Source organism: Oryctolagus cuniculus, chromosome 1, assembly GCF_051225735.1.
Source record: "Oryctolagus cuniculus isolate XC-2025 breed Fujian yellow rabbit chromosome 1, ASM5122573v1, whole genome shotgun sequence".
Taxonomy (NCBI): domain Eukaryota; kingdom Metazoa; phylum Chordata; class Mammalia; order Lagomorpha; family Leporidae; genus Oryctolagus; species Oryctolagus cuniculus.
This window is the reverse complement of record NC_142867.1, coordinates 100,304,725-100,331,306: the sequence shown is the minus strand read 5'-3', so window position 1 is coordinate 100,331,306 and position 26,582 is coordinate 100,304,725. Positions and strand designations below refer to the sequence as shown.

At 39.8% G+C, this 26,582-nt stretch overlaps 1 protein-coding gene across 1 annotated transcript in view; it reads left to right on the top strand.

The window, feature by feature from the left end:
- Positions 1-26,582, top strand: part of C1H11orf65 (chromosome 1 C11orf65 homolog) — a 51,011-nt gene that overhangs the window by 8,618 nt on the left and 15,811 nt on the right. The window contains exons 3-6 of the mRNA XM_002708485.6: positions 1,367-1,459; positions 18,194-18,247; positions 18,378-18,578; positions 19,607-19,737. Of these exons, the coding sequence (XP_002708531.1) occupies positions 1,367-1,459; positions 18,194-18,247; positions 18,378-18,578; positions 19,607-19,737 (479 nt within the window). The remainder of the gene's footprint in view (positions 1-1,366; positions 1,460-18,193; positions 18,248-18,377; positions 18,579-19,606; positions 19,738-26,582) is intronic.

Sequence of the window (26,582 nt, the reverse complement as noted above, 5' to 3'; positions counted from 1 at the left end):
TCCCCTCCCCCGATGCCTTCCTTCTTTTCTTCCCCTAGAATTTTTACCATAACATAATTTCAATTCACTTTATAATCAAAGGCTTAATGCACCACTAACTATAATGTTCAACAAGTGAAAAACAGAAAGACCACTGTTCCACAGGCATATAGACAAGGGATATAATCAATAAAAATCATAAGATGTCAGTTTCATTCATATACATTCATTCATACATATTCATATATTCACAGATCATACTAACTACCGCATACCAGAGAAAATGTATGATATTTGTCTTTTGGGGACTGGCTTATTTCACTAAGCATAGTGGTCTCCAGTTGCATCCATTTTGTTGCAAAAGACAAGAGTTCATTCTTCTGTATGACCGAGTGCTATTCCTGTGATTGGAAGTGAACATGCATACAGAGAACAAGTGTCTCCACACTTAGTGTCCATTTGGAGAAGTGTGTAGGCCTGTGCACATATTCTTTGGTAGATCTTTTTGTCATCAAATTTCTGATTATGTTCTTTCCAAATACCTGATCACCCAGCAAAATATCAGTCACCACCAGTTTTCTAGATCTATACTTCTGGTCTTAAATATTCCTTCCACATATAATAGACAATCAGGTTTATTACTTGAGATTTTACCCCGTAGAAAAATGTCCCTTCACCATTGTGCTTCAGGCCGCCTCTAAGTGAGGCTCTGCTGTGCATAGAACTTCCTATGTCTCAAACCATGTACTTGATTTCCTGTATCCTACTGGGACCTGAGTTTGACCAGTAGAATGCAGAATAAGTATTGCTGTATGAATCCATGACAAGGCTTAAGAAGCCTTGTAATATCTAGAAAATGATTGTATTTATTGAACGCTCTCTGGTGCCAGATAGTACCCAAAGTGCTTTACACATATTAACTCATTTGTTTTTCATCGTAGCTGTGTGAAATAGCTGACTATTCCATTTTTAGATGAAAAAACTAAGCAAAGAAAGGTTAAGCAACTTGCTCAGAGTCCTGCAACTGAAGTACTAATAACTGAACCCAGATAATAGGCCATACTTTGTATTCTTATCAAGTAAGCTGTGCTTTGTTTTTCTCCTAGATTACTCTAGAGAGAATACATAGATAGTACAACTTAAGTTTTGAGTATTTATAGTTGATAGTGATGTAATAAGAAATTCAAGGGTAAAAGTCTTTGAGAATAATACCAGTATTATCCAGCTTGTCAAATTAAATTCCGAGTATATAATATATCTAAAATACAGCTTTTGTACATAAGTCTCTTCTATTGTTTTTATTCCTTTTTCCCTACTTAGGCAAAAAGATAATTAGAAGTACAAAATCTAGTTTTGACCATAAAATCTTATGTGTTTGAACCTTTAGAATATTGCTGTGTTTGAGCACTTTAAAAGCCTGATTAATTTAAGAAGACAAGGGGAGCCACGTCAGGTAGTCAAGTACATCAATCCTAAGGAGGTAAGGGCATCCTCAATTTAACATCTTATTTTTATCTTAACAATTTGACTACTTTACCAGTTCAGTGTGTTCACATTTGTCTCTTTATCTTAAAACTTTATTATTGAAGTCCTACATGTTTAAAGTTCCTAAAGTAAAACATATAGCTCAGTTCATCATCACAAGCACACACCTGTGTATGAACTCAACTCAGAGATTTCATCCTTGAAATCACTCCCTTCAGGGGCCCAGAAAATCTCAGCCAACTTCCTTCTTCCAAAAGATGACCACTAGTTTGAGTTCTAACATTGCATTTTAGTTTTCTGGGTATTTAAAAAACTTTTTAAATTGATTTGAAAGATTCCTCCATTTTGTTGCAAATGACTGGATTTCGTTGTTTCTTACTGCAGTATAGTATTCTAAAGAGTACATATCCCATAATTTCTTTATCCAGTCTACCGTTGATGGGCATTTAGGTTGGTCATTTGCAACAAAATGGAGGAATCTGGAACACATCATGCTGAGTGAAATAAGCCAGTCCCAAAGGGACAAATACCATATGTTCTCCCTGATCGGTGACAACTGACTGAACACCAAAAAGGAAACTTGTTGAAGTGAAAGGGACACTATGGGAAACGGTGACTTGATCAGCATAGCCCTGACTGTTAATGAACAACTTAATACATTATCCCTCTTAGTAGTTTTTTTGTCTGTTCTACTTAATATGACTGATTTAATTCTGTAATTAATACACAGTTATTCTTAAGTGTTGAAATTTAACTGAAATGTGATCCCTGTTAAACATAAGAGTAGGAATAAGAGAGGGAAGAGATATATAATTTGGGACATGCTCAAGCTGACTTGCCCCAAATGGTAGAGTTAGAAACATACCAGGGGACTCCAATTTAATCCCATCAAGGTGGCATGTACCAATGCCATCTCACTAGTCCAAGTGATCAATTTCAGTTCGCAATTGATCATAATGAAAGGACTAAGAGTCAAAGGGAGCACATAAGCAAGTCTAGTACCTGCTAACACTAACCGATAGAATAAATAAAGGGGAGAGTGATCCAACATGGGAAGTGAGATACTCAGCAGACTCATAGAATGGCAGATGCCCTAAATAGCACTCTGGCCTCAGAATCAGCCCTAAAGGCATTCGGAGCTGGCTGAAAAGCCCATGAGAGTATTTCAGGCATGGAAAGCCAAGACACTCTGGCAAAAGATCTCTGTGAGTGAGATCTCAGTGGAAAGAACAGGTCTTCAAAGAAGGAGGTACCTTTCTCTGAAGGGAGGAGAGAACCTCCACTTTGACTATGACCTTGTCTAAACAAGATAAGAGTCGGAGAACTCAAGGGGCTTCCATAGCCTTGGAAACTCATGACTGGAGCATAGGGAGATTACTGATGCCATAGACAGGAGTGTCAATTGGTAAAGTCAACAACAGGAGTCACTGTGCACTTACTCCTCATGTAGGATCTCTGTCCTTAATGTGCTGTGCATTGAGATTTAATGCTATAACGAGTACTCAAATAATATATTTCACTTTGTGTTTCTATGGGGGTGCAAACTGTTGAAATCTTTACTTAATGCATACTAAACTGATCCTCTGTAAAAAAAAAAAAAAAAAAAGAAAAGAAAAGAAAAGAAACTATCAACTCCCAACTTGACTCTCACTGGGATTAAACATGACAATAGGTCTGATCTGATTTCATCATCATTAAAAAAAATCATCTATTATTTTTCACTTTATGTTTCTGTGTGGGAGCAAACTGTTGAAATCCTTACTTAATGTATACTAAGCTGATCTTCTGTATATTAAGATAATCGAAAATGAATCTTGATGTGAATGGAAGGGGAGAGGGAGTGGGAAAGGGGAGGGTTGTGGGTGGGAGGGACGGTATGGGGGGGAAGCCATAGTAATCCATTATTCGTACTTTGGAAACGTATATTCATTAAATAAAAGTTAAAAAAAAAATTGATTTGAAAGAGAGAAATAGACAAGGAAAGACTTTCTATCCACTAATACACTTTCCAAATGTCTGTGACAGGCAGAGTTGGGCCAGAGTAAAACCAGGAGCCAGGAACTCATTCCTGGTTTCCCATATTGACAGGGACCCAAGTACTTGAGCTGTCGCCTGATGGCTCCCAGGGTATGTATCAACAAGAAACTGGAATTCAAAGTGGATCCAAAACTGGAACCCAGGCACTAATAGGGCATGTGGCTGGCCAGTTCGTGGCTATTATAATAACTCCTTGTGTAGATGTTCTTATTCATGTCTCCTGGTGCATACAGACACACATTTCTTTTATATTTTTTTCATTCTTTTTTAACTTTTATTTAATGAATATAAATTTCCAAAGTACAGCTTATGGATTACAGTGGCTTTTTCCCCCCCATAACTTCCCTCCCACCAGCAACCCTCCCCTCTCCCACTCCCTCTCCCCTTCCATTCATATTGATTCATTTTCAATTATCTTTATATACAGAAGATCAATTTAGCATATATTAAGTAAAGCTTTCAACAGTTTGCACCCATAGAGAAACACAAAGTGAAAAATACTGTTTGAGTACTAGTTATAGCATTAAATCACAATGTATAGCATATTAAGGATAGAGATCCTACATGAGGAGTAAGTGCACAGTGACTCCTGTTGTTGACTTAACAATTGACACTCTTATTTATGGCATCAGTAATCACCCTAGGCTCTTGTCAGGAGTTGCCAAGGCTATGGAAGCCTCTTGAGTTCGCCAACTAAGATCTTATTTAGACAAGGTCATAGTCAAAGTGGAAGTTCTCTCCTCCCTTCAGAGAAAGGTACCTCCTTCTTTGATGGCCCCGTCTTTCCACTGGGATCTCACTCGCAGAGATCTTTCATTTAGGTCATGTTTTTGTTTTTTGTTTTTTTTTTTTTTTTTTTTTTGCCAGAATGTCTTGGCTTTCCATGCCTGAAATACTCTCATGGGCTTTTCAGCCAGATCCAAATGCCTTTAGGGCTGATTCTGAGGCCAGAGTGCTGTTTAGGACATCTGCCATTCTATGAGTCTGCTGTGTATCCCGCTTCCATGTTGGATCGTTCTCTCCCTTTTTTATTCTATCAGTTAGTATTTGCAGACACTAGTCTTGTTTATGTGATCCCTTTGACTCTTAGTCCTATCATTATGATCAATTGTTCTTTTCTATTTCTACTCCACTTAGAAACAGTTGGTAATTGATGAGTGATCTTATCTTCAACTCTAGGAGATAATGTCAGACTGTTTTCTAAAGGTATTGTGTTGATTTATATCTGCACCAGTAGTATTCATGAATTCTCAGTGCTGTATATCCTCACCAGCACTTGATATTGTCAGTTTTTAAATTTGCATTCCCTGAAGCTAATGAGATTGAGCATCTTTTGTGAAGTGCTTGTTTAAGTGTCTTATTTGTGTACATTGTCTTACCTATTCTTGTCAGCTTTTAACAGTGTGTTATATTTTTAACTTTTTTCAATTTATTTTGGAAAATGAGACAAACATCTTCATATTCTTTTTTTTTATTATTTGAAAGGCAGAGGGACAGGCAAATAGAAAGCTCCCATTCACTGAGTCCCTCTCCAAATGCCCACAATGCCCCTAGGCCAAAGATGGGAGGCAGGTATGCAATTCAAGTCTCCTACAGGACTGGCAGCGACCTCATGACTTGAGCCTTCACTGCTGCCTCCCAGCTTCTGCACTGGCAGGAAGACACAGTTTGGAGCTAGAACTGGGAATTGAACCCAGGTTTTCTGATGTGAGATACAGGAGTCCTGAACCACTTTGAAGTATATGATTCATTGGTGTTCAATACATTCATAATGTGTGCAACCATCATATTTTTATCATATAAATATCCATATTTTTATCATATAAACCCGAAGCTCTAAGCCAAATAACAAAAACTCCCCATTTTACCCTCCACCCAGTTTCTAGCAACCACTGCTCTGCTTTCTGCCAGCTCTACTTGGCTTATTTCCGTTAGCATGAAATCCTCAAAATTCATTTATGTCAAGGCATATTACAGAATTTCCTCCCTTTTAAAGATTTGATAGTATCTATTGCTTGGGTTTAATACATCCTTCAGGGGATACTTGTATTGCTTCCACATTTTAGCTGTAATGATTGATGCTGCTATGAACATCAGTAGGACACCTGGAAGTAGAATTGCTGAATCATGTGAATTCCTTACAACTTTTAGACAACATTCATATTTTCCATGGTGGTTGTACCATTTTATATTCCCACCAATGATGTGCAGTGGTTATGCCATCTTTGTACTAATCTGTTGTAGAACAACCTCCCAAATTAGTTGGAGGTGTTGCTATAGAATCTTCAAACCTCAGTCTGCTCACCCAATACACAGAAAGCCAATCACTGACATTGGAGTGGTGAAAGATAGGAGGTATTTATTGCAAAACACAGAGCAAGAGGATAGGCAGCTTTTGTTTAATACCTAGGCTCCCCAAGAAGTTAGGAGGCAACAGTCTAATTATACATTGAAACTGGGGCTGAGAGGTACAAGTTCGCCTCATGTCCAAGTACCTGGTTAGTCAGTGGTACTTGTCACCTTGCTTTGGTTGGCAATGCCATGCTCTTAAGGAAAATTTTATGATGGCCAGGTGGGATTCAGTTGGTCTCAGGGGTTACATACAAGTAGTAGTTAACTTTTGCCACAGACCTGCGATTTTTTCTACTTGGACCTGGAATTCCCCTAAACAAAACCCTCAGACAATACTGCCAAGAGAGTTTTATCTATTAGAGAAGCAAATGACTTCTTGAGTCTGGTAATTAGAACTTTGTTGGGCCAGCTGTATCACTCCGACAATTCAATGAATTTCTTTGTATAAAGGACAGGCAAGGACATCTTGTACTAAGGGAGGCAGATGAGAGTCTGGGTCCTGCTTTATGGGTTTGGTCTCCAGCCCTTTATCAGATACTTGTGTTGTACATACATTTTTTCACTCCATGACTTGACTTGTCACTCTGAAAAGTCCTACCTTTGATTTGTATTATGAAAAATGTCAATGTGTTTGAAAATGGCTGGTAGAGAAGATTTTGAATATTCTGAATTTCTTAAATGTCAACTTGAGAAATCTCTGAAGTGAGATTACCAGGAAGTAAAGTCCCATTCTACTCACCACTTCAGGACCCGTTTACCAGAGACAAGAGTGTATGCAAGGGGGGCAGGTGCTGGGGCGCAGTGAGTTAACGCCCTGGCCTGAAGTGCCGGCATCTGGTTCTAGTCCCGGCTGCTCCTCTTCCAATCCAGCTCTCTGCTATGGCCTGGGAAAGCAGTAGAAGATGGCCCAAGTTCTTGGGCCCCTGCACCCATGTGGGAGACCCAGGGGAAGCTCCTGGCTTTGGATCGGTGCAACTCCGGCCATTGCAGCCAATTGGGGAGTGAACCAGTGGATGGAAGACCTCTCTCTCTGCCTCTTCTCTCTGTGTAATTCTGACTTTCAAATAAATAAATCTTAAAAGTGGATGCAAGGAAATCGAGTCTATTCAAGAGGCCAGCAGTCTTGGGGGTAGGGGCTGCAGATATTTCTATCTTGAAAAGGGGTCTTCCCAGTTAGCCCGAGAACCTCTTATAGGAGGAAAGAGTGGGGAGTGGACCATTAGGGAGGAATAATGGGCTTAGTAGATGGTCAGGTACATTCCTGAGGTCAGTTCTGATATTCATGGCATGAGTTAGATGGAGGCCCTTTGGACAAAGTTTGGCTGTTTGCAGTTGATAGTGATAAATTTCTGTCCATGCAGTGGTTCCTTTGACATTGGGGTTTGTGGATGCAAATTCCTTTCTTAACTGAGTTCTTGGATTTCTAGCCACTTCCTTGTAGGAAATCCCTAGACTTCTTAAGCATTATTTAACTACTGAGTTAAAAGTTATGATCAGTCACAGAGTCAACAATTAGCTTTTGCTATGCAGAATGTGAGAACAGAAAAGAGAATATAGGCACTTCAATTAAGGTTACAGTGATAGATTTGCTTGTTACCCTGATGTGATCAATGCACATTATATACATGTATTATATACGGTGCCCCTAATAAATAGGAACAACTATGATTTGTTAATGAAAAATAAAAATCTTAAGGTATGTGGACCTTCACTCAGATAGTAAACAATGCATACATGTATCAAAACATCACAGTATCCCACAAATATGTACGAATTTTATGTCATTTAAGTTTTAAATATACTCAAAAGTTGAAAGACTAAAACAAGCTACCATGTACCCGTTATCTAGATTCAACAACTAGCAGTTCATAACAAGTACTGTGTTATCCACACCTCTAACACTTTCTACAACTCCTAGGTTGTTTTGAAGTAGTGACATCTTTAGATGAACAAAATTCTTAATGAAGCCCAACTTACTGATATTTTTCTATATGGATAGTCCTTTTCTATAATGTTTCCCAAGTATAAGCTCATGAAAGCATTTGTTTATTTTATCTTTATTGATTTGCCTTTCATACTTAGACCTATAATGTATCTGGGCTTGATTTTTGTATATAGTGTGAAATAGAATTCTACATATCTGGGGCTGTTGCTGTGGCGAAGTGGGTAAAGCCACCGCCTGCAGTGCTAGTATCCCATATGGGCGCTGGTTCAAGTCCTGGCTGCTCCTCTTATGATCCAGCTCCCTGCTATGGCCTGGGAAGGCAGTAGAAGATGGCCCAAGTCTTTGGGCCCCTGCACCCACATGGGAGACCTGGAAGAAGCTCCTGGCTTTGGATCGGCTCAGCTCTGGCCGTTGCAGTTAATTGGGGAGTGAACCAGCAGATGGAAGACCTCTCTCTCTCTCTGTGTAACTTTGACTTTCAAATAAATAAATCTAAAAAGTACATATCCAGTTGATGAAACACTTTATTGAAAAGACAATTGTCTGTCCCACTGCTATGTAGTATCTTATAATTAGAACAATGACCATTTAATGACTGATCTGTTTTCAAATTCTGTATTTTTCTGCTCCTGTCCTTTTTATTTTATTTTTTTTTAATTTGAAAGAGTTACACAGAGAAGGAGAGGCAGAGAGAGGGAGGTCTTCCATCTGCTGGTTCACTCCCCAATTGACTGCAATGGCCAGAGCTGTGCTGATCCAAAGCCCAGAGCCAGGAGGTTCTTCCGGGCCTGCCACATGGGTGCAGGGGCCCACTGTTTTCCCAGGCCATAGCAGAGAGCTGGATCAGAAGTGGAGCAGCCAGGACTTGAACCATTATCCACATGGGATGCCGACACTGCAGGCAGTGGCTTTACCGGCTCTGCCACAGCACCAGCCCCCCTACTCCTGTCTTAACACCCACAGATTTATGACAATTTCACTTGGTCATGGTATATAATTTTTATACATTGTTTGACTTACTAATACTTTTTGAGGATTTTCGTACCTATGCTCATAAGAGTTACTAGTGTGTAGTTTTCTCGTGACAATCTGATTTTGATATGACAGTAATTCTGGCCTCATAAAACATGTTTCCTTTGCTTCTGTTTTCTAGAATAGATTTAGATAATTTAGCTTTTTTAAAAAAAGATTTATTTTTTACTTGAGAGAGTTACACAGAGAGAAGAGAGGCAGAGAGAGAGAGAGATCTTCTATGAATTGACAGCAATGGCCAGGACTGCGCCGATCCAAAGCCAGAAGCCAGGAGCTTCTTCCAGGTCTCCCACACGGGTGCAGGGGCCCAAGGACTTGGGCCATCTTCTATTGCTATCCCAGGCCATAGCAGGGAACTGGATTGGAAATGGAGCAGCTGGGACTAGAACCGGCTTCCGTATGGGATGCTGGCGCTGCAGGCCAGGGCGTTAACCCACTGCGCTACAGCGCCGGCCCTAGATAATTTAGTTTTTTTTTTTTAAGTATTTATTTATTTGAGATCACACATTCTAATTTTTCATTCACATTTCATATGCTTGAAATGACTGGTAGGCTGGGCCAGGGCCAGAAACAAGAGCCAGGAATTCTATCTATGTCTCCCACATGGGTGGAAGTGACCCAACCATTTGAATGATGACCTGCTGCCTCCCAGGGTCTAAATCAGCAGAAAGCTGAAATTGAGTCTAGAGCCAGGAATCACACCCAGTCAGTCCAATATGGGACGTGGACATCTTAACCATTAGGCCGAAGACCTGCTCCTATACCTCATTGGATGTTTGATTGAAGTCACTAGTGAATCCATCAGAGCCTTGTGCTTTCTGTTTTGGAAGGTTTTAATTATGGATTCAATTTTTTTAAATACACACCTGTTGATATTGTCTATTTCTCTTTGCGTGAGTTGGAAAATTGTGTATTTCCAGGCATTGGTCCATTTCATCTAGGTTCATGTATTATGACAGAGGTTCATAAAATTTACTATCCTGCTTGTAAGCATGGAGTCAGTAGTGATAGCCCCTCTTTCATTTATTTATTTAGATTTATTTATTTGCAAGGCAGAATTGGAGGGAGAGACAGTGAGAGAGGTCTTCCAATGGCCACAAAGGCCAGAGCTGAGCCAGACAAAACCAGGAGCCAGGAACTTCTGGGTCTCCCAGGTGGGTGTAGGGGCACAAGCACTTGGACCATCCTCCGCTGCTTTCCCAGGCCATCATCAAGGAGCTGGATTGCAAGTGGAGCAGATGGGACCCAAACTGGTACCCATATGGGATGCCGGTGCTACAGGCTGAGGCTTAACCTATTATGCACAGACTGCACCCTGCCCCGCTTTGATTTATAATGTTAGTAATTTGTGTTTTCTGTTTTGTCTGTTACCCAGACTGAAAACTTAGCAATTTTACTGTTCTTTTAACAACGCCTTTTTGTTTCCTTGGTTTTCTCTTCCAATTTGTTTTCAATTTCACTTCTCTTTTTTTTTTCTTTTTTTAAAGAGTTACAGACAGTGAGAGAGAGACAGAGAAAGGCAGGCGGCACCAGCCTGGCCTTATTTTTATTTATTTTTTAAGGAATACAAATTTCATATGTACAATTTTAGGAATATAGTTATTCTTCCCATAACACCCGCCTTCCCACTCACGCTCCTACCCCTTCTCCTTCTCCCTCACCCCTTCCCAGTACCACTCTCCATTAAGATTCATTTTCAATTAACTTTGGTAACAGAAGACCAACTCTATACTAAGTAAAGAGATCAGCAATTTGCATACACATGCACACACACACACACACACACACACAAGCTATTTGAGGACAAGTGTCACAAGTTAACTCTCATAATAGAACTCCTTGAGGACAGAGGCCCTGCATGGGAAGTTAGTGCACAGTGACTCTGTGCCCCATTCTAACTGGGGTGAGGTAAAACCTCAATGTGGTTTTGATTGTCATTTCCCTGATGGCTAGTGATCCTGAACATTTTTTCATGTGTCTATTGGCCATTTGGATTTCCTCTTTTGAAAAATACCTGTTTAAGTCCTTTGCCCATTTCTTAACTTGGTTGCTTGTTTTGTTGTTGAGTTTCTTGATTTCTTTTTATATTCTGGTTATTAATCCTTTATCAGTGGCATAGTTTGCAAATATTTTCTCCTGTTCTGTAAGTTGCCACTTCATTTTGCTGAGTGTTTCTTTTGCAGTACAGAAGCTTCTCAATTTGATGTAATCCCATTTTCCAATTTTGGCTTTGATTCCCTGTGCCTCTGGAGTCCTTTCCAAGAACTTTTTGCCTGTGCCAATGTCTTGCAGGATTTCCCCAATATTCTCTAATAATTTGATGTTATACAGTCATAGATTTAGGTGTTTAATCCATGTTGAGTGGATTTTTGTATAAGGTGTAAGGTAGGGGTCTCACTTCATACTTCTGCATGTGGAAATCTAGTTTTCCCAGCACCATTTTTTGAAGAGACTATCCTTGCTCCAGGGATTGATTTTAGCTCCCTTGTCAACAATAAGTTAGTTGTAAATGTGTGGATTGATTTCTGGTGTTTCTATTCTGTTTCATTGGTCTATTCATCTGTTTTCATGCCAGTAGCAGGTTGTTTTGATTATAGCTGCCCTGCAGTATGTCCTGAAATCAGGTCTGGTGATGCCTCCCACTTTGTTTTTATTGTATAAGATTGCTTTAGCTATTTGGAGTCTGTTGTTAAATTTCCTTTTTCTCTAATTTTTTTTTTATTTTTGACAGGCAGAGTGGACAGTGAGAGAGAGAGACAGAGAGAAAGGTCTTCCTTTTGCCATTGGTTCACCCTCCAATGGCCGCCGCGGCCAGTGCATCATGCTGATCCAAAGCCAGGAGCCAGGTGCTTCTCCTGGTCTCCCATGGGGTGCAGGGCCCAAGCACCTGGGCCATCCTCCACTGCACTCTCTGGCCACAGCAGGGAGCTGGCCTGGAAGAGGGGCAACCGGGACAGAATCTGGCGCCCCGACCGGGACTAGAACCCGCTGTGCCGGCACCGCAAGGCGGAGGATTAGCCTATTGAGCCACAGTGCCGGCCAATTCATCTCTAATTTTATTGATTTGGGTCTTCTCTCTCTTTTAGTTGGGCCTGTGATGTGTCAATTTTGTTTATTTTTTCAAAAAACCAGCTCTTCGTTTTGCTGATTTTTTTGCTTCAGTTTTGTTAATTTCTTCTCTGATTTTAATTATTTTCTCCTACTAGTTTTGGTTTTGGTTTGCTGTTGTTGTTCTAGGTCCTTGAGATGCACTGATAGCTCATTTATTTGGTGCCTTTCCAATTTCTTAATGTCTGCACCAATTGATATAAACTTTCCTCTTCGTGCTGCTTTTGCTGTATCCCATAGGTTTTGATATGTTGTATTGTGATCTTCATTTGTTTCCAGAATTTTTTTTTTATTTTTCTTTTGATTCCTTCTATGACCCACTGTTCTTTCAGGAGCATGTTATTCAGTCTCTGTGTGTTTGCATATGTTCTAGAGATTCCTGAATTGTTGATTTCCATCTTCATTCCATTGTGGTAAGAGAAGATGCATGGTATGATTTTGACATTCTTGAATTTGCTGAGACTTGCTTTATGGCCTAGTGTATAGTCTATCCTAGAGAAAGTTCCATGCACTGGTGAGAAAAATGTGTACTCTGTGACTGTAGGATGCAAAGTTCTGTAGATATCTGCTAGGTCCATTTGGTCTATAATGTCGATTAACTCTGTTGTTTCCTTGCTGATTTTCTGTCTTGTTGATAATCTGTCCATTGCTGAAAGTGGGGTATTGAAGTTCCCCGTTACTATTGTATTAGAGTCTATATCTCCATTTATATCGATTAACATTTCTTTTAAATAGCCAGGTGCTCTTTAATTATGTGCATATACATTTATAGTAGTCACAGCTTCCTGTTGAATTGATCCCTTAATCATTAAATAGTGTCCTTCTTTGTCACTTTTAACAGTTTTTGAGTTAAAGCTTATTTTGTCTGATATTAGGATGGCTACACCAGCTCTGTTTTGGTTTCTGTTAGCATGGAATATCTTTTTCCATCCTTTCACTTTCAGTGTGTATGTATCTTTGTTGGTGAGATGTGTTTCTTATAAGCAGCAAATAGATGGGTTTTGGTTTTTAATCCATTTTGCCAATCTGTATCTTTTAACTGGAGAGTTGAGGTGACTATTGGTAGGTAACAACTTTGCCCTGCCTCTTCAAAATAAATATTCATATTGTTTCCTTTGGATTTCCTTTGTACTTTTACTGGGAGATTTACTGGGAGATTTTCTGCCTTCACATCCTTTCACAGTGATGACCATGTTTCTTTTGTAAGGCTGGATGGGTGGTGACAAATTCTTTCAATTTCTGTCTGTTACAGAAGCTCTTTCTTTCATCTTCATTAATAAATGAAAGCTTTGCAGGTTACAGTATTCTGGGTTGGCAGTTTTTTTCTCTTAAGACTTGGAGTCTATCTCGCCATTCTCTCCTGGCCTGTAGTGTTTCGGATGGGAAGTCAGCTGTGAATCTAATTGGAGATCCTCTGAAAGTAATCTGGTGTTTCTCTCATGCACATTTTAGAATATTTTCTTTATGTTTTACTGTGGTGAGTTTGATTACAATGTGTCATGAAGATATTTTCTGACCATGTCTATTAGGAGTTGTATGTGCTTCCTGTACTTGGATGTCCCTTTCGTGGTCCAAATTAGGGACATTTTCTGTAATTATTTCACTTAAAAGGCCTTCTAATCCATTCTCTTTCCATGCCTTCAGGAACTCCTAAGATCCATATGTTGGGGTTTTTGATAGTATCCCATAGATCCCCAAAGGTGTTTTTTAGTTTTCTAATTTCTTTTTCTTTCCTTTTTTATTTTTTTGCCTGACTGTAAAATTTCCACTGATTTGTCTTTTAAATCAGATATTCTTTCTTCTGCTTCACTGAATCTCTCTCTCTCTCTCTCTCTCTTTTTTTTTTTTTTTTTTTGACAGGCAGAGTGGACAGTGAGAGAGACAGAGAGAAAGGTCTTCCTTTGCCGTTGGTTCACCCTCCAATGGCCACCGCGGCCCGTGCACTGCGGCCAGCGCACCGCGCTGATCCGATGGCAGGAGCCAGGTACTTATCCTGGTCTCCCATGTGGGTGCAGGGCCCAAGCACTTGGGCCATCCTCCACTGCACTCCTGTGCCACAGCAGAGAGCTGGCCTGGAAGAGGGGCAACCGGGACAGAATCCGGTGCCCCAACCGGGACTAGAACCCGGTGTGCCAGAGCCGCAAGGTGGAGGATTAGCCTAGTGAGCTGTGGCGCCGGCCCACTGAATCTCTTGTTAAGGCTTTCCACTGAATTTTTTATTCATTCTATTGAATTTTTCATTTCTACGATTTCATTTTGACTTCTTTTTAAGATCTCAATTTCATGGGAAAAATTTTCTGTCATGTCATATATGGATTTCTTTAATTTGTGGATTTTTTTCTGATTACTTCTAATCCTATGATCAATTTTTAGAATTCCATTTCTGGCATTTCTTCAATCTCTTCATCTTCACATTCTAGTACTAAAGTGTTGTGTTCTTTTGGGGGTGTCACATTGTCTTCCTTATTCTTGTTTCTTGAATTGCTGCGTTTATTATTTGGCATTTGTAAAGATACTTGTTGGTTTCTTTTTTGTTTGTTTTTTTCCCTGTGATGGCTTTTATCTTTGAACTATGATTCTGTGGCTTAGTGAGTTCAGTGCTCCAGGGTGAAGGGAGTGTCCAAGATGACACCCAGATTGGGCATTGTAAATGTTTTCTTATCTTTTTTTTTTTTTTCTTTAATCAGAGGAGAGGTTTTTTCTGCTCTATTGGTGTAGTCTCACACTCACCTTCTGTCCTCCAAGGAGACCAATGCCTGGCACTAGCCCCAGTGGGTGTATATTCATCCATGCTGCCACAAGAACCATACAGAGGATCTGTACAGTCCTTGGTGTGAGCAGGGGTCCCACAGCAATGAACCTCACCAGGGAGTCGGGGATCCCTGAGTATGTGTTGCCACCATCACAAGCACTCAGCCCCTTGTCAATTCTCCCAGCCAGACTCAGGCATCTCCTCTCAGCTGGTTGCTGAACTCATGGACAGGAGCTGGTGCAACTGTTACATATGTCCAAAATGGCTCCCACTTTCTCTCAGCTAGTTACAGGATGCAGGTGCAGAGTGATTGAAGAGAGAGAAATGTGCCCCCCCCTTTTTTTCTCTTCTTGTTATGCAGGTATACTGTTACTCACAGGGCTCTAAGCTGGGCCCACACCAGGCTCTTCTCACAGTTTTATCACCAGTAGCTTGGGCTGCTGCAGACTGGTCTCACCTCTCCAAAGCTAGCAGTTTTTTTATTGAAGCATATTTTTGTGTGTTGATTTTTGTATCCTTCAACTTATTTCATTCATAGTTCTAGTAGTCTCTGGTAGAGTCCTTATGTTTTTCTATACATAAAGTCATGTTATCTGTCAACAGGGATGATTTGACTTCCTCCTCTCTTGCCTGGCTAACTTTTATTTCTTCCTCTTGCCTCGTTACTCTAAGACTTTGAATATTATGTTGAAAATAAGTAATAAAAGTGAACTTTGTTTTTAGGAAGTGTTTTCAGCTTTCCTCATACAGTATGATGTTAAGTATGGGTTTGCCATATAGACTTTACGATGTATTGAGATGAATGTATGGTTTTTGTCTTTCATTCTTTTGATTTATGATTATTGACCTGTGTCAGTCAAACCACACTTGAATTCCTTGGATAAATCCTGATTGATCATAGTGTACAAACTTCTTGTGATATTATCGGATTCAATTTGCTAGTATTTTGTAAAGAAGTTTTGCAACTTTGTTCATCAGGGATATTGGTCAATAATTTCCTTTTAGTTGTTGTTGGGTTCATATCTGTTTTGCTATCATGATGATGCTGGGTTATTAAATGGATCTGGAAGAGTTTACTCCATCTCAACATTTTAGAATTGTTTGAGAGCTGACGTTAGTTTGTTCTTGAAAGTTTAGTGGAACTTAGGAGTTGAATCCATCTGATCTTGGGCTTTTGTGAGGAGATATTTTGTTATTGATTCAATGTTGTTCCTTCTAATTAGTTTGTCAGGTTTTCTGTGTCTTCATGGTTCAATTTTAGTAGGTTATACGTCTAGAAATTTGTCCATGTCTCCTAGATTTTCCAGGTTTTTTTGATCATGCAATCCAAATATGTCCTAATGGTCTTTTGCATTTCTGTGATATCATTTGTAATGTGTAATTTTTCATCGGGTTTCATTTGGGTTTCCTCTTTTTTATCCTTTTGTTAGTATAGCTAAAATTTTGCCTGTTTTGCTCATCAGAAAATCAGTTCTTCATTTCATTGATACTGTGTTTCTGTCTATTTTGTTTATGTTCTGATCTTATTTCTGGCCTTCTCATTTTTGGTTTGACTTGTTCTTTCTTTTGTAATTCCAGCAGTTGCATTGTTGTTTATTTGAAGCCTCCTGCCCCATCCCTTTTTTTACATGTATATGCTTACTGCTATGAACTTCCTTGTTGAGTACTCATTCTGTTGTGTCTCACAGGTTTTGGTATGCTGTCTGTGAGCTTCCATTTGTTTCAAGAAATTTTAAAATTTCTGTTTGGATTTTTTTTTCTTTGGCCCACTCTTCATTCCTTCATTCCTGATCATGTTAAATAGCTTGCATGTGTTTGTACAGTTCCTTAAATTTTTTTTTATTTCTAGCTTTATTCCATTGTGTTCAGAGTTGAAACATGCTATGATTTCAGTTTTTCTGAACTTAAATATTTGCTTTGTGGACTGATTGATATATGCTTTATGCTAGAAAACATTTTATGTACTGAATAGAAGTGAATATTCTATAAATGTCTGTTAGAGGCACTTGTTCTATAGTATAGTTTGACGTTTCTTCATTGATTTTTTTTTCCCCCTTTGGCTGAGCCTATCTGAAGCCAAGAGCCAGGAGCTTCTTCTGGGTCTCTCATGCAGATGCAGGGCCCAAGGGCTTGGGCTGTCTTCTATCTGCTTGCCCAAGCCATAGCAGAGAGCTGGGATCAGAAGTGGAATAGCTGGGACTCAAACCGGCGCCCATATGGGATGCTGGCACTGCAAGCGATGGCTTTACCTGCTACGCCATAGCACTGGCCCCTATTTTCAGTTCTTTTAGCTCTAAGATTTCTGTTTGGTTTCTCTTAACTGAATTTCTTTAAATGTTCTTCCCAATTTAATTGAATTTTCTGTCTGTATGCATATTTTCTTAGATCAAATTACATTTCCTTAAAATATTGTTTGGGATTCTATATCAGTTTGCCAGTTTCCTTTGCTTTGGGAGATGTCACATCTTTTATCTTTCTGTGGAGATGTCACATCTTATCTTTTTGTGGAGATGTCACATCTTCTTGCTTTTTATTTTTTCCTTTTTTCTTATGTCCTTAAATGGACATCTGGAGATTCAGTTGCCTCTACAAATTTTATGGGGTGGTTTTCACCTGTAACTTATGTCTGTTGAGTAGGTTGTGTTGGCTTTGGTTCCAGACAGCTGCTTTAAGGTAGTGTTTATGTAGCTTCTTCATCTGTCATCAACATTACAGAAATGATCTCGTCTACAGAGGTTGTGGCATACTCATACCAGGCTGTGTTGCAGCTTTCTTGGGAGTGGGAGAAGTTTTACTGGTGGCTCTAGGTGTGGCATGACTGACTGGTTGTGGGCCTTTGTCACCTTCTACATATTGGGGCGAGTCCTTTGTAATGGGCCCAAATAGGTTCAGGGACTCAAAATGGTACTGTGCCACGTACATCCTAAAAACTTGTCTTTAGTGGGAAAAAAGGGTAGTGTAATGTCATTGGTCAATATAAAAAAATGCTTTATAAAAGAATATCACACTTCATACTTGAATGCACAAACTTTTTAGTCAGGACAAAATCCTACAAAGCAAATAATCTTTCAAGCTTTACAGACTGGACAACTTAGGATAATATCCATTTTCTCAACTAACATGATCAGGAAGTAAAGTTGAACTGTCTTCTAATAGGAGACCAAGCATTTTGGTCTCTACTTTGCACTTGATACAGTGTATTAAAATTTGGAAAACCTATTTTATACAGTTCTTACAGAAATTTGAACATGAATTTTTGAGTCAAAACCAGTTATAAAGGGGTCCTCTGGTGCTGAAGTCAGGCTGATTGGTCAGTTTTTTCACCAAGTTTTCCTAAAATATTTTTAAATGTAATCCATATATTTAAAGATATACTTAAAAGTTCTACTTTATGAAGATTAAATCACTTGGTTTTGTATTTCTGTATTGTACAGAACTTAAGATAACTGTGACAAATAGTACATTGACACATATAGAATGTTGAATAATGTATTTTCTTATAGGCAGAACTCCTAGACGCTGCAGCTGGAATTCATGTACGATTCAGATTAGGTGGAGTAAGTATTGATAAATTCTTATTTAGTGGTTTTAAAATATATTTATATGACATTAAAAGTGGAACTTTTAAAAATATACACCATTTCTGTAATTGCATTGCAATGATATTTTTAATTTTTCCACCTGCAGGCTAAATTTCCACCTGATATATACTATAAAATTTTTACTCACAGACATGTTGAAGATCTTTGTGCCAATAGTCCTAGAGATTACATAAAACTTTCAGCAAAATATACATCTCATAATAAAAGTGACCACCTTCAGGAAGAAGATCAGAGTGGCTGGTACCGTCGGATAGAAAACAATGGCTGGAGAATTGTTTCTGATAAAGTAAAGAGAAATAAGAATAATTATTATATATTTACATTTGTCCTTTTGAAAATTGTTTGAAAATTTTAGTAATTTAACTGATAATATTTAAGTAGACTATTCTGGGGTTAGTAATACTTCAAGGAAGAGCACTTTATGGATTTTTTTTCTCAATTTACTTCTGCTTTTAATAATCAGCTTCATATCTTGGCCATCTTTAGATATACTCTGGTACTCACAGATTATATACTCACTATACAGATTGCAGAATGTGATTTGCTTTCATATTAAGCATGAAAATTGAAAGTGATCAAAGAGTGAATTCATTCAATAAACTTGATTGCATATAGTGTGTCAGGTATTGTAGTTGCTGGAGATAGCAAGGTTAAAAAGCCAATCCTTCCTCTTAAGTAGTTTACTTCTTAATTAGGGAGTTATTGTATAAAACGGGATATTTTAGTGTGGTTAAGTAAATGTTAAGTGGCTTAATGGGAGAAAATACACAGTATTGGGCATAGGGTAGCAAACTCTCCTCCTTGTTATCTAGTGTGTGTGTATGTGTGTATGTGTCAAAGACAGAGTGTGGAGAGGAGAGAGAATAGGAGGGGCATATTTATATAGACAGACAGAGACAGAGGGAGACAGAGAGAGATGGGTGGGAGGAGACAAAAATTGGAAGCAGGGAAAATGGTAACCAGTTAGCAGAGTGTCATACAGGGGCAATGCACGCTGGGGACCTACAAAGGAACAGGTGTGTTCCTGGGGAGCTGGCTGCCTATACTGCTTGTGGATTAGAGTCATGAACAGGAACACCACCAAGAGTAGGCCAGGTACATTCATGTGAGAAGACGAGACTGTCAGACTATGTCTGTTAATTTATTCATCCAGCAAATATTTACTCATTACCTCAGTGTGCTGGTACTTCTATTTTGGCGTATTCATGTTGAACACACATAATTTTTTGCCTGTAGCTAAATCACGTCACAATCAATATTTCAAGATTTTGTATGTTTGTATTTTTGTATACTTGCATTTTCATTTCTCAATAGTTTTGGATACCTACTGAAAGTGAAATCATGGAAGAAAAAAAGGAAAGTGAGTTCCACTTCTCTAAACTGAAGAGAAGGCAAGATTTGGAAAAGAAAAGAAAAATTAGAAAAATAGAATGGATGAGGCAAATGTAAGTATGTCAAATACTTAGAATTACTAAAGACATATTTATATATAGAGAGAAAAAATGAGATAATTTTCATTACTTGATTTCAAGACTCTACCAAGTTACTATAATCATATTGTGGTATTGGCATATAGATCAATGGAATAAGATATATAATTGAGAAATAAACACACACATGTATTAATTTTCAACAAAAAATGTTAGGGAAATATAATGGGGAAAACATAATCTTCTCAAGAGATTTAATATTCAAATTCAGAAAAATGTACCTTGACTCTTACTTCACACTACACATGAAATTAACTTAAAAGAAACCATAGATGTAAATGCAAGAGCAAAACCCATAAAGTATCTAAGAATAATGGAAGGAAAATTCCAATGACTTGGGTTTTGGCAAGTATTTCTTAGATAAGACACAGAAAACATGAACTATAAAAGGAAAATTATTAAACTACATGTAATCAAAATTAAAAAACTCTTATTCTTTATACTATCTGTTATAAAAGCAAAACTGGAAGCCATAAATAAAACATTTACAAACTGTGTATCTAACAAAGATCTTCAATTGAGAATGTTAAAAAAAAAAAAAAACTCAAACTCAAGGAGACAATCTAATAATGGATAAAAAATTAACAAACAGTCCATAGATTAAGATATATGTATAGAAAAATTTTAAAACTTGAGATACCACCACATTACCACTCAGATAGCTTAAATAGTCTGCTATACCAGTTGTTGGCAAGAAATGTGAGCAAATGCAACTAAATAAACCCATTTAGAAAACATTTTAACAATTTTTTTTTACAACATAGCTACTATAAAACCCAGCCATTCCATCCCTATATATTACCAAAGAGGAGAAAAAGTGTATTTCCAGAAAAGACTGTATGATGTACTTGAAAATGTGAAATTAAAAGATAATCTTATTTTGGTACAAAAAATTGAAATCCATGCAATTTTTTATAATATGTAATTTCCATAGAACCTTTTGAAGACTGATCAAAAATGAATGCTCCAGATAAGCTTTAAAAAAATTGATTTGAAAGGCAGAGTCAGAGAGAGAGAGAGAGAGAGAGAGAGAGAGAAACAGAGATCTTCCGTCTGCTGGTTCACTTCCCAAATGGCCCAACAGCTAGGGCTGGGCCAGGCCAAAACCAAGAGATTCTTCCATGTTTCCCACATGTGTGATGGGGGCCCTCACACTTTTCCTGCTTTTTGAGTCCATTCTCAGGGAGCTGGACTGGCAGTGGGTGTAGCCAGGACATGAATCAGTGCCGGTAAGATACGCTGGCATTGCAGGCGGCAGCTTTGCTCACTATGCCACAGTGCTGGCCCCAAAGTAGGCTTATTCGTCATACCCCCAACCTGGAAACAGCACAAATGTCTATCAACAGGAAAACAAATAAGTTGTGGGATACTACTGAGTAATACAACAGAGTGAACTGTTGATACACATAACATCGATGAAGCTCAAAATAATGACAAATGAAAGAAGTGAGTCAAAAATATATGTAAATAAAATTCCAGAATATAAAACCATATCTAAATTGACACAAAGGAGATCAGTAGGTGTCAGGAGAAGAGGGAAAGATTAACAAGGGAACTTCGGGAGATGGTGAATATATTTATTTATTTATTGTAGTAGAGGATTCACAGGCATATACAGATGCCCGAATATCAAACTGTGCACATTTAGTTCACTTTTTCTGACTTATTGTACATGAGTTCTACTTCAATAAAGTTGTATGAACCCATATTTGAAGGACATAGGTGCTCAGAGGATCTCTGCGGCAGTACCCTTCACCTGCTGTACTTGTAGGGAGAGTGGAGAGCAGCTCGGGGCTCCAGTTGCGAGGGCTAGAGAGGACCAGTACTTGCGGTACTACCGAATTCTCAGCCCTGCCACAGGTTCTGCACTCAGATGAAGACATCACCAGGGAGGAGGTAAAACCCTGAGATCTGGAATCAGGACAGTTGGACAAACAAAAACAAAACTAAGAACTATAAATATGCAAATTCCCTCGTTGGCGGGAGGAACCATTGCTTCCCCTTTAGATGGAAGAATCCTTCCGCCACAGAACAGCCTCCCAGAAACCACACTGGCCTGGTTCCTGCGCACACTTGAGCTGTTTCTCCTTGGATCCATTTCCCACCACCACCACCACCACCATCACCATTTCTCATTGCCACATCCTTCACTGAGAGTTGAACTTCAGGACAGCTCAGAGATACAGGTCTACTCCAGGAGTTACACAACCAAAGGATCCTCAGAAGCATTATGTGAAGTTGGGTCCTGAAGTTGTTAATTGGGGGGCTGGTGTTGTGGCATAGTGGTTAGAGCTGCTGCCTGTAATACATTCTTCGCATATGGGCTCAGGTTCTTGGCTGAGTGCTCCACTTCCAATCCAGCTCCCTGATAATGGCGTGAGAAAAGTAGCAGAATTTGGCCCAAGTGTTTGGGCCCCTGCAACCCACATGGGAGACCTGGTGGAATGTGGCAGAGGGGAGCGGTGGGAGTGTCCAGCCTCCTGGCTTCAGACTGGCCATCCCTGGCTGTTGCAGATGTCTGTCTGTCTGTCTCTCTCTCTCTCTCTCTCTCTTTATCTCTCCAGTTCTGACTTTCAAATAAATAAATCTTGTTTAAAAAGTTAATTGTGGGGCCGGCACCATGGCTCACTTGGTTAACCCTCTGCCTGTGGCGCCGGCATCCCATATGGGTGCCAGATTCTGTCCCGGTTGCTCCTCTTCCAGTCCAGCTCTCCTCTTCCAGTCCAGCTCTCTGCTGTGGCCCGGGAGGGCAGTGGAGGATGGCCCAAGTGCTTGGGCCCTGCACCCCATGGGAGACCAGGAGAAGCAGCTGGCTCCTGGCTTCAGATCGGCACAGCGCCAAGCGCCAGCCATAGCAGCCATTTGGGGAGTGAACCAATGGAAGGAAGACCTTTCTCTCTAGCTTATTTCTTTTTTTTTTTTTTTTTTTTTTTTGACAGGCAGAGTGGACAGTGAGAGAGAGAGAGACAGAGAGAAAGGTCTTCCTTTGCCATTGGTTCACCCTCCAATGGCCACCGCGGCCAGCATGCTGCGGCCTGCACACCGCGCTGATCCGATGGCAGGAGCCAGGTACTTATCCTGGTCTCCCATGGGGTGCAGGGCCCAAGCACTTGGGCCATCCTCCACTGCACTCCCTTGCCACAGCAGAGAGCTGGCCTGGAAGAGGGGCAACCGGAACAGAATCTGGCGCCCCGACCAGGACTAGAACCCGGTGTGCCTGCGCCGCAAGGCGGAGGATTAGCCTAGTGAGCCGTGGCGCCGGCTCCATATATCTGATTCTGTTGGGTGCAATCTACTCAACCATGTACAAGCCATAACCTCACAAAGCCTCTCCATTGAGTTACTGAGAAATGTCACTAAGCAGTGACAGGTGCAGCACAGTTTTTGAGTTCTGTGATGGTTGTCCCTTAGAGGCTAGAGATGACAGTGGAGAACGTTGTGATGGAATCTATTCCTTTGGTTCACTGAGAATAATGGAACTTTGAAGTCATGTGCAGGTCCGGAGGTGACACAAATTACAGCTAGGCTGCTTCTTGAATAGAGTAGTCTCTGGCATCTGCTATGCTGCTGTTGAACTGGTAAATGTATTTTTTCCCAGTCCAATCACTAAGCAAAAAGAAACAGCATTAAAGTGGAAAGAACAGATGCTATCTTTGCATTTAAGTCTCAAAGTTAAATCAGCATTCCTGCTCTACTCCCTAGGGGCTGAGCATCTGTTTTCACAGGACATCATACCTGTCTGTTGCATGGATGGCCTATGTTAGTTGGATGCACTGAGCAGAAAATAACAGCTCCCTGGATGGTTTAGTAGGACCAATGCCCACTGTGGGGAGGGGGCGATAAACCTTGCAAAAATGTAAAGGTCTGTCACATGGCTATAGCTTAAAAGATATTTTGGAGTATACTTTTTTTTTAATTAATTAGTTTATTTGAGAGCCAGAGTTATAGAGATACCTTCCATCTGCTGGTTCACTCCTCAAATGGCTGCATGGTCAGGGCTGGGCCAATCCGAAGCCAGGAGCTGCTTCTGTGTCTCCCATGTGGGTGCAGGGGCCCAAGGACTTGGGCCATCCTCCTTTGCTTTCTCAGACACATGAGCAGGGGGCTGGATCAGAAGTAGAATAGCTGGGATTCGAATAGCAGGGATTTGAACTGGTACCAGTATGGGATGCTGGTGCTGTAGACAATGGTTTAACTCTCTAAGCCACTACACCGGCCCCAGGGTATAGTTTTTAAAGTATGAGATAAGTTACTATACATTGCACCACTTTGAAGAAGCACAGTTCTCAGAGGCCCTCTTCTGATTTGGGAGGTAAAATAATACCCGTGAGGGAAGGCCACAGCAACTCATTTGCCAGGTGATGTGAATATGGCCACCAGACTTGACATGAGCAAGACAGACCTCTATGGCTGGTCCACAATGTAGTCAAGTTGCTCCATCACTTGGGATTTATGGTCCAAAAGTTCCAACAGTGTGAGAACCATCTGTAGACAATGATGAAATATGGTGTGCAGTCCCTGAAGAGTTCTAGTAGAAGAAACACGGCACAGGGCACAAGGGTTTTAAAATAAGGTAGTAGCAAAAACTATTACCTTTTGAAAATCAGTTCCTGGCTTGTTAGTGGACCATGGAAGGGACTGGATGCTTGCCAATAGGTGCTAAGTGCCATATGATGATGAACTGAGCTGGGTCTAGTGAATCTGTTAATCTATAGGACTGAGAATACATAGCATGGTTGCAGTATAAAATTTATGTGGTATATATTGGGATATTTTTAAAAGGTGATAGAAAATGGAATTAAAAGATGAATTTATTTTGTTGGAAAAATTTTTAATCCTTGCATATATGGGGTCTTCAAAGTTCATGGAAAATACATATATGAAAAAATTTGCATGGATTTTTAAGGATTTTGTAGAAAAATAAATTTTGAGTTCATTTTTCCATCAACTTGTTGAAGCACTCCTGTGAGAATGAGTCTAAGAAGGTCTGGATAGCCTATGTAAGCTGCATGAGCCAGTGGCTCAGACTTCTTCAACCAATACTTACCCGTTGCCTCAGTGTCTTCTCCGTACCTTAGACCTCATGGGGAGTCCCCTGTGGCATGTCAGCAGAGGAGGAATAGGAATCTTGAGCCTAATTCACCATGAATCTGCACAGGAAGTTAGCACCATCCAAAGATGGACAGTCACTTACGGTCCTCAGTTGTTGCCAAAAATGATCAAAGGAGAGCCTTCCAGTGGGCCCAAGTTCCATTTGGTTTTCTACTTCACGTAGAAGGGGGAATAGCTTGAGGTATGGATTTTATTAACAGTGGGAAGTAGCCAATAGTTTCTCAGCTGACCGCCAAGTAGAAAGAACACTGGAAAATGTGGCTAGGTTAGGGCAGAGGCTACACCGAATGGGCTCAAAGAATATTCATACCCCAAGTGAGTGCTCTCCGAAAGGCTTATATGAGGCAGAGAGCCTTCTATAATCCCAAGGACAAGAAGATTCAGCCTGTGTATGTTAGCATTTTTCTGGGACACTTCAGTGGTTGTGCACAGAGCTGTGTACAAAATGCCGCAGTAACATAGAGGGAAGCGGTAAATAGACTCACCTACGGACTCTTCCCCTCACCTGGCTGTAGTCACAACTGACTGTGTAATAAGAACCAGTGCTTTGTCCCCACTAGTGAGATATGCTGGCTCCCTGGTGACAGGCTGATTGTATTGGGCACTCTCCATAATAGAGGAGGCCTTCATTTGTCCTCTGACAGATACTCTGAATACAAATTTTATTTCTTTCTGCCTGCATTGTTCCTGTCAGTAATACCATTCACTACAGAACCCCTTATCCATTACCATTTTATTTCATATAACATTTTTTTCTAACCAGAGGACCCATTTATGACAAACTAAGTGTGGTAATGTGCTCAGAACGACAAAATTCATTTAGCATATGCCATAAGCTAGAAACAACTGGATTTGACAGTAGTGGTGTGGCCTCTTCAAGCTGACTCATGCTACCAGCTGGGAGACAACACCTGTGAATAGTAATCTTGTTTCATATACCTAATCCTTTAAACAGTAGTGATCTCTTTATGCTGAAAACATTCAAAATACTCTTTTCCAGCTCTCTTGTAAGAAGAAAATTCCAATAAAATGTCACTAGCTACAGTTAGCCTACTGTAGTATAGAACATCAGAATATTACTTGTGTCCAATTATAACTTAGTGCCTTAAATAACCTTTCCTCATCCCGTGCCGCCTCCATTCTCGCCAGCCTCTAGTAACTACCATTCAACACTCAACTTCTGTCAGAACACCATTTTAGATTCCACATATGAGAGAGAGGATGTGGTGTGCCATTTCTATTTCTGTTATTTCAGTTAGCATTCTATACATGTGGTTGCAAAAGAAAGTTTCATCCTTTCGTAGCCAAATAGTATTACTTTATATATACGTAACATGGTTCCTTTATTCCCTAATGGATAGACGCTTAAGTTGTTTGCATTTCTTAGCTATTGTAATAGTGCCACCTGAAACACCAGAGTGCAGATGTGCCTTCAACAGACTAATTTCATTTCCTTTGGATTTATAGCCACGGTGGTATTGCTGGACCACATGGTAATTCAAATTTTAATTTTTTGAAGACACTCCATAATATTTTGCATATGGCTCTACTAATTTACACTCCCACTAATAGTGTGCAAATGTCCCCTCTTGTCCACATCCTCACCAGTGCTGTTTTCATCTTTTATCTTTTCATAATAGCCTATCTAACTGGTGTGAGGTGACATTTAGCCATGGTTTTGCTTTGCA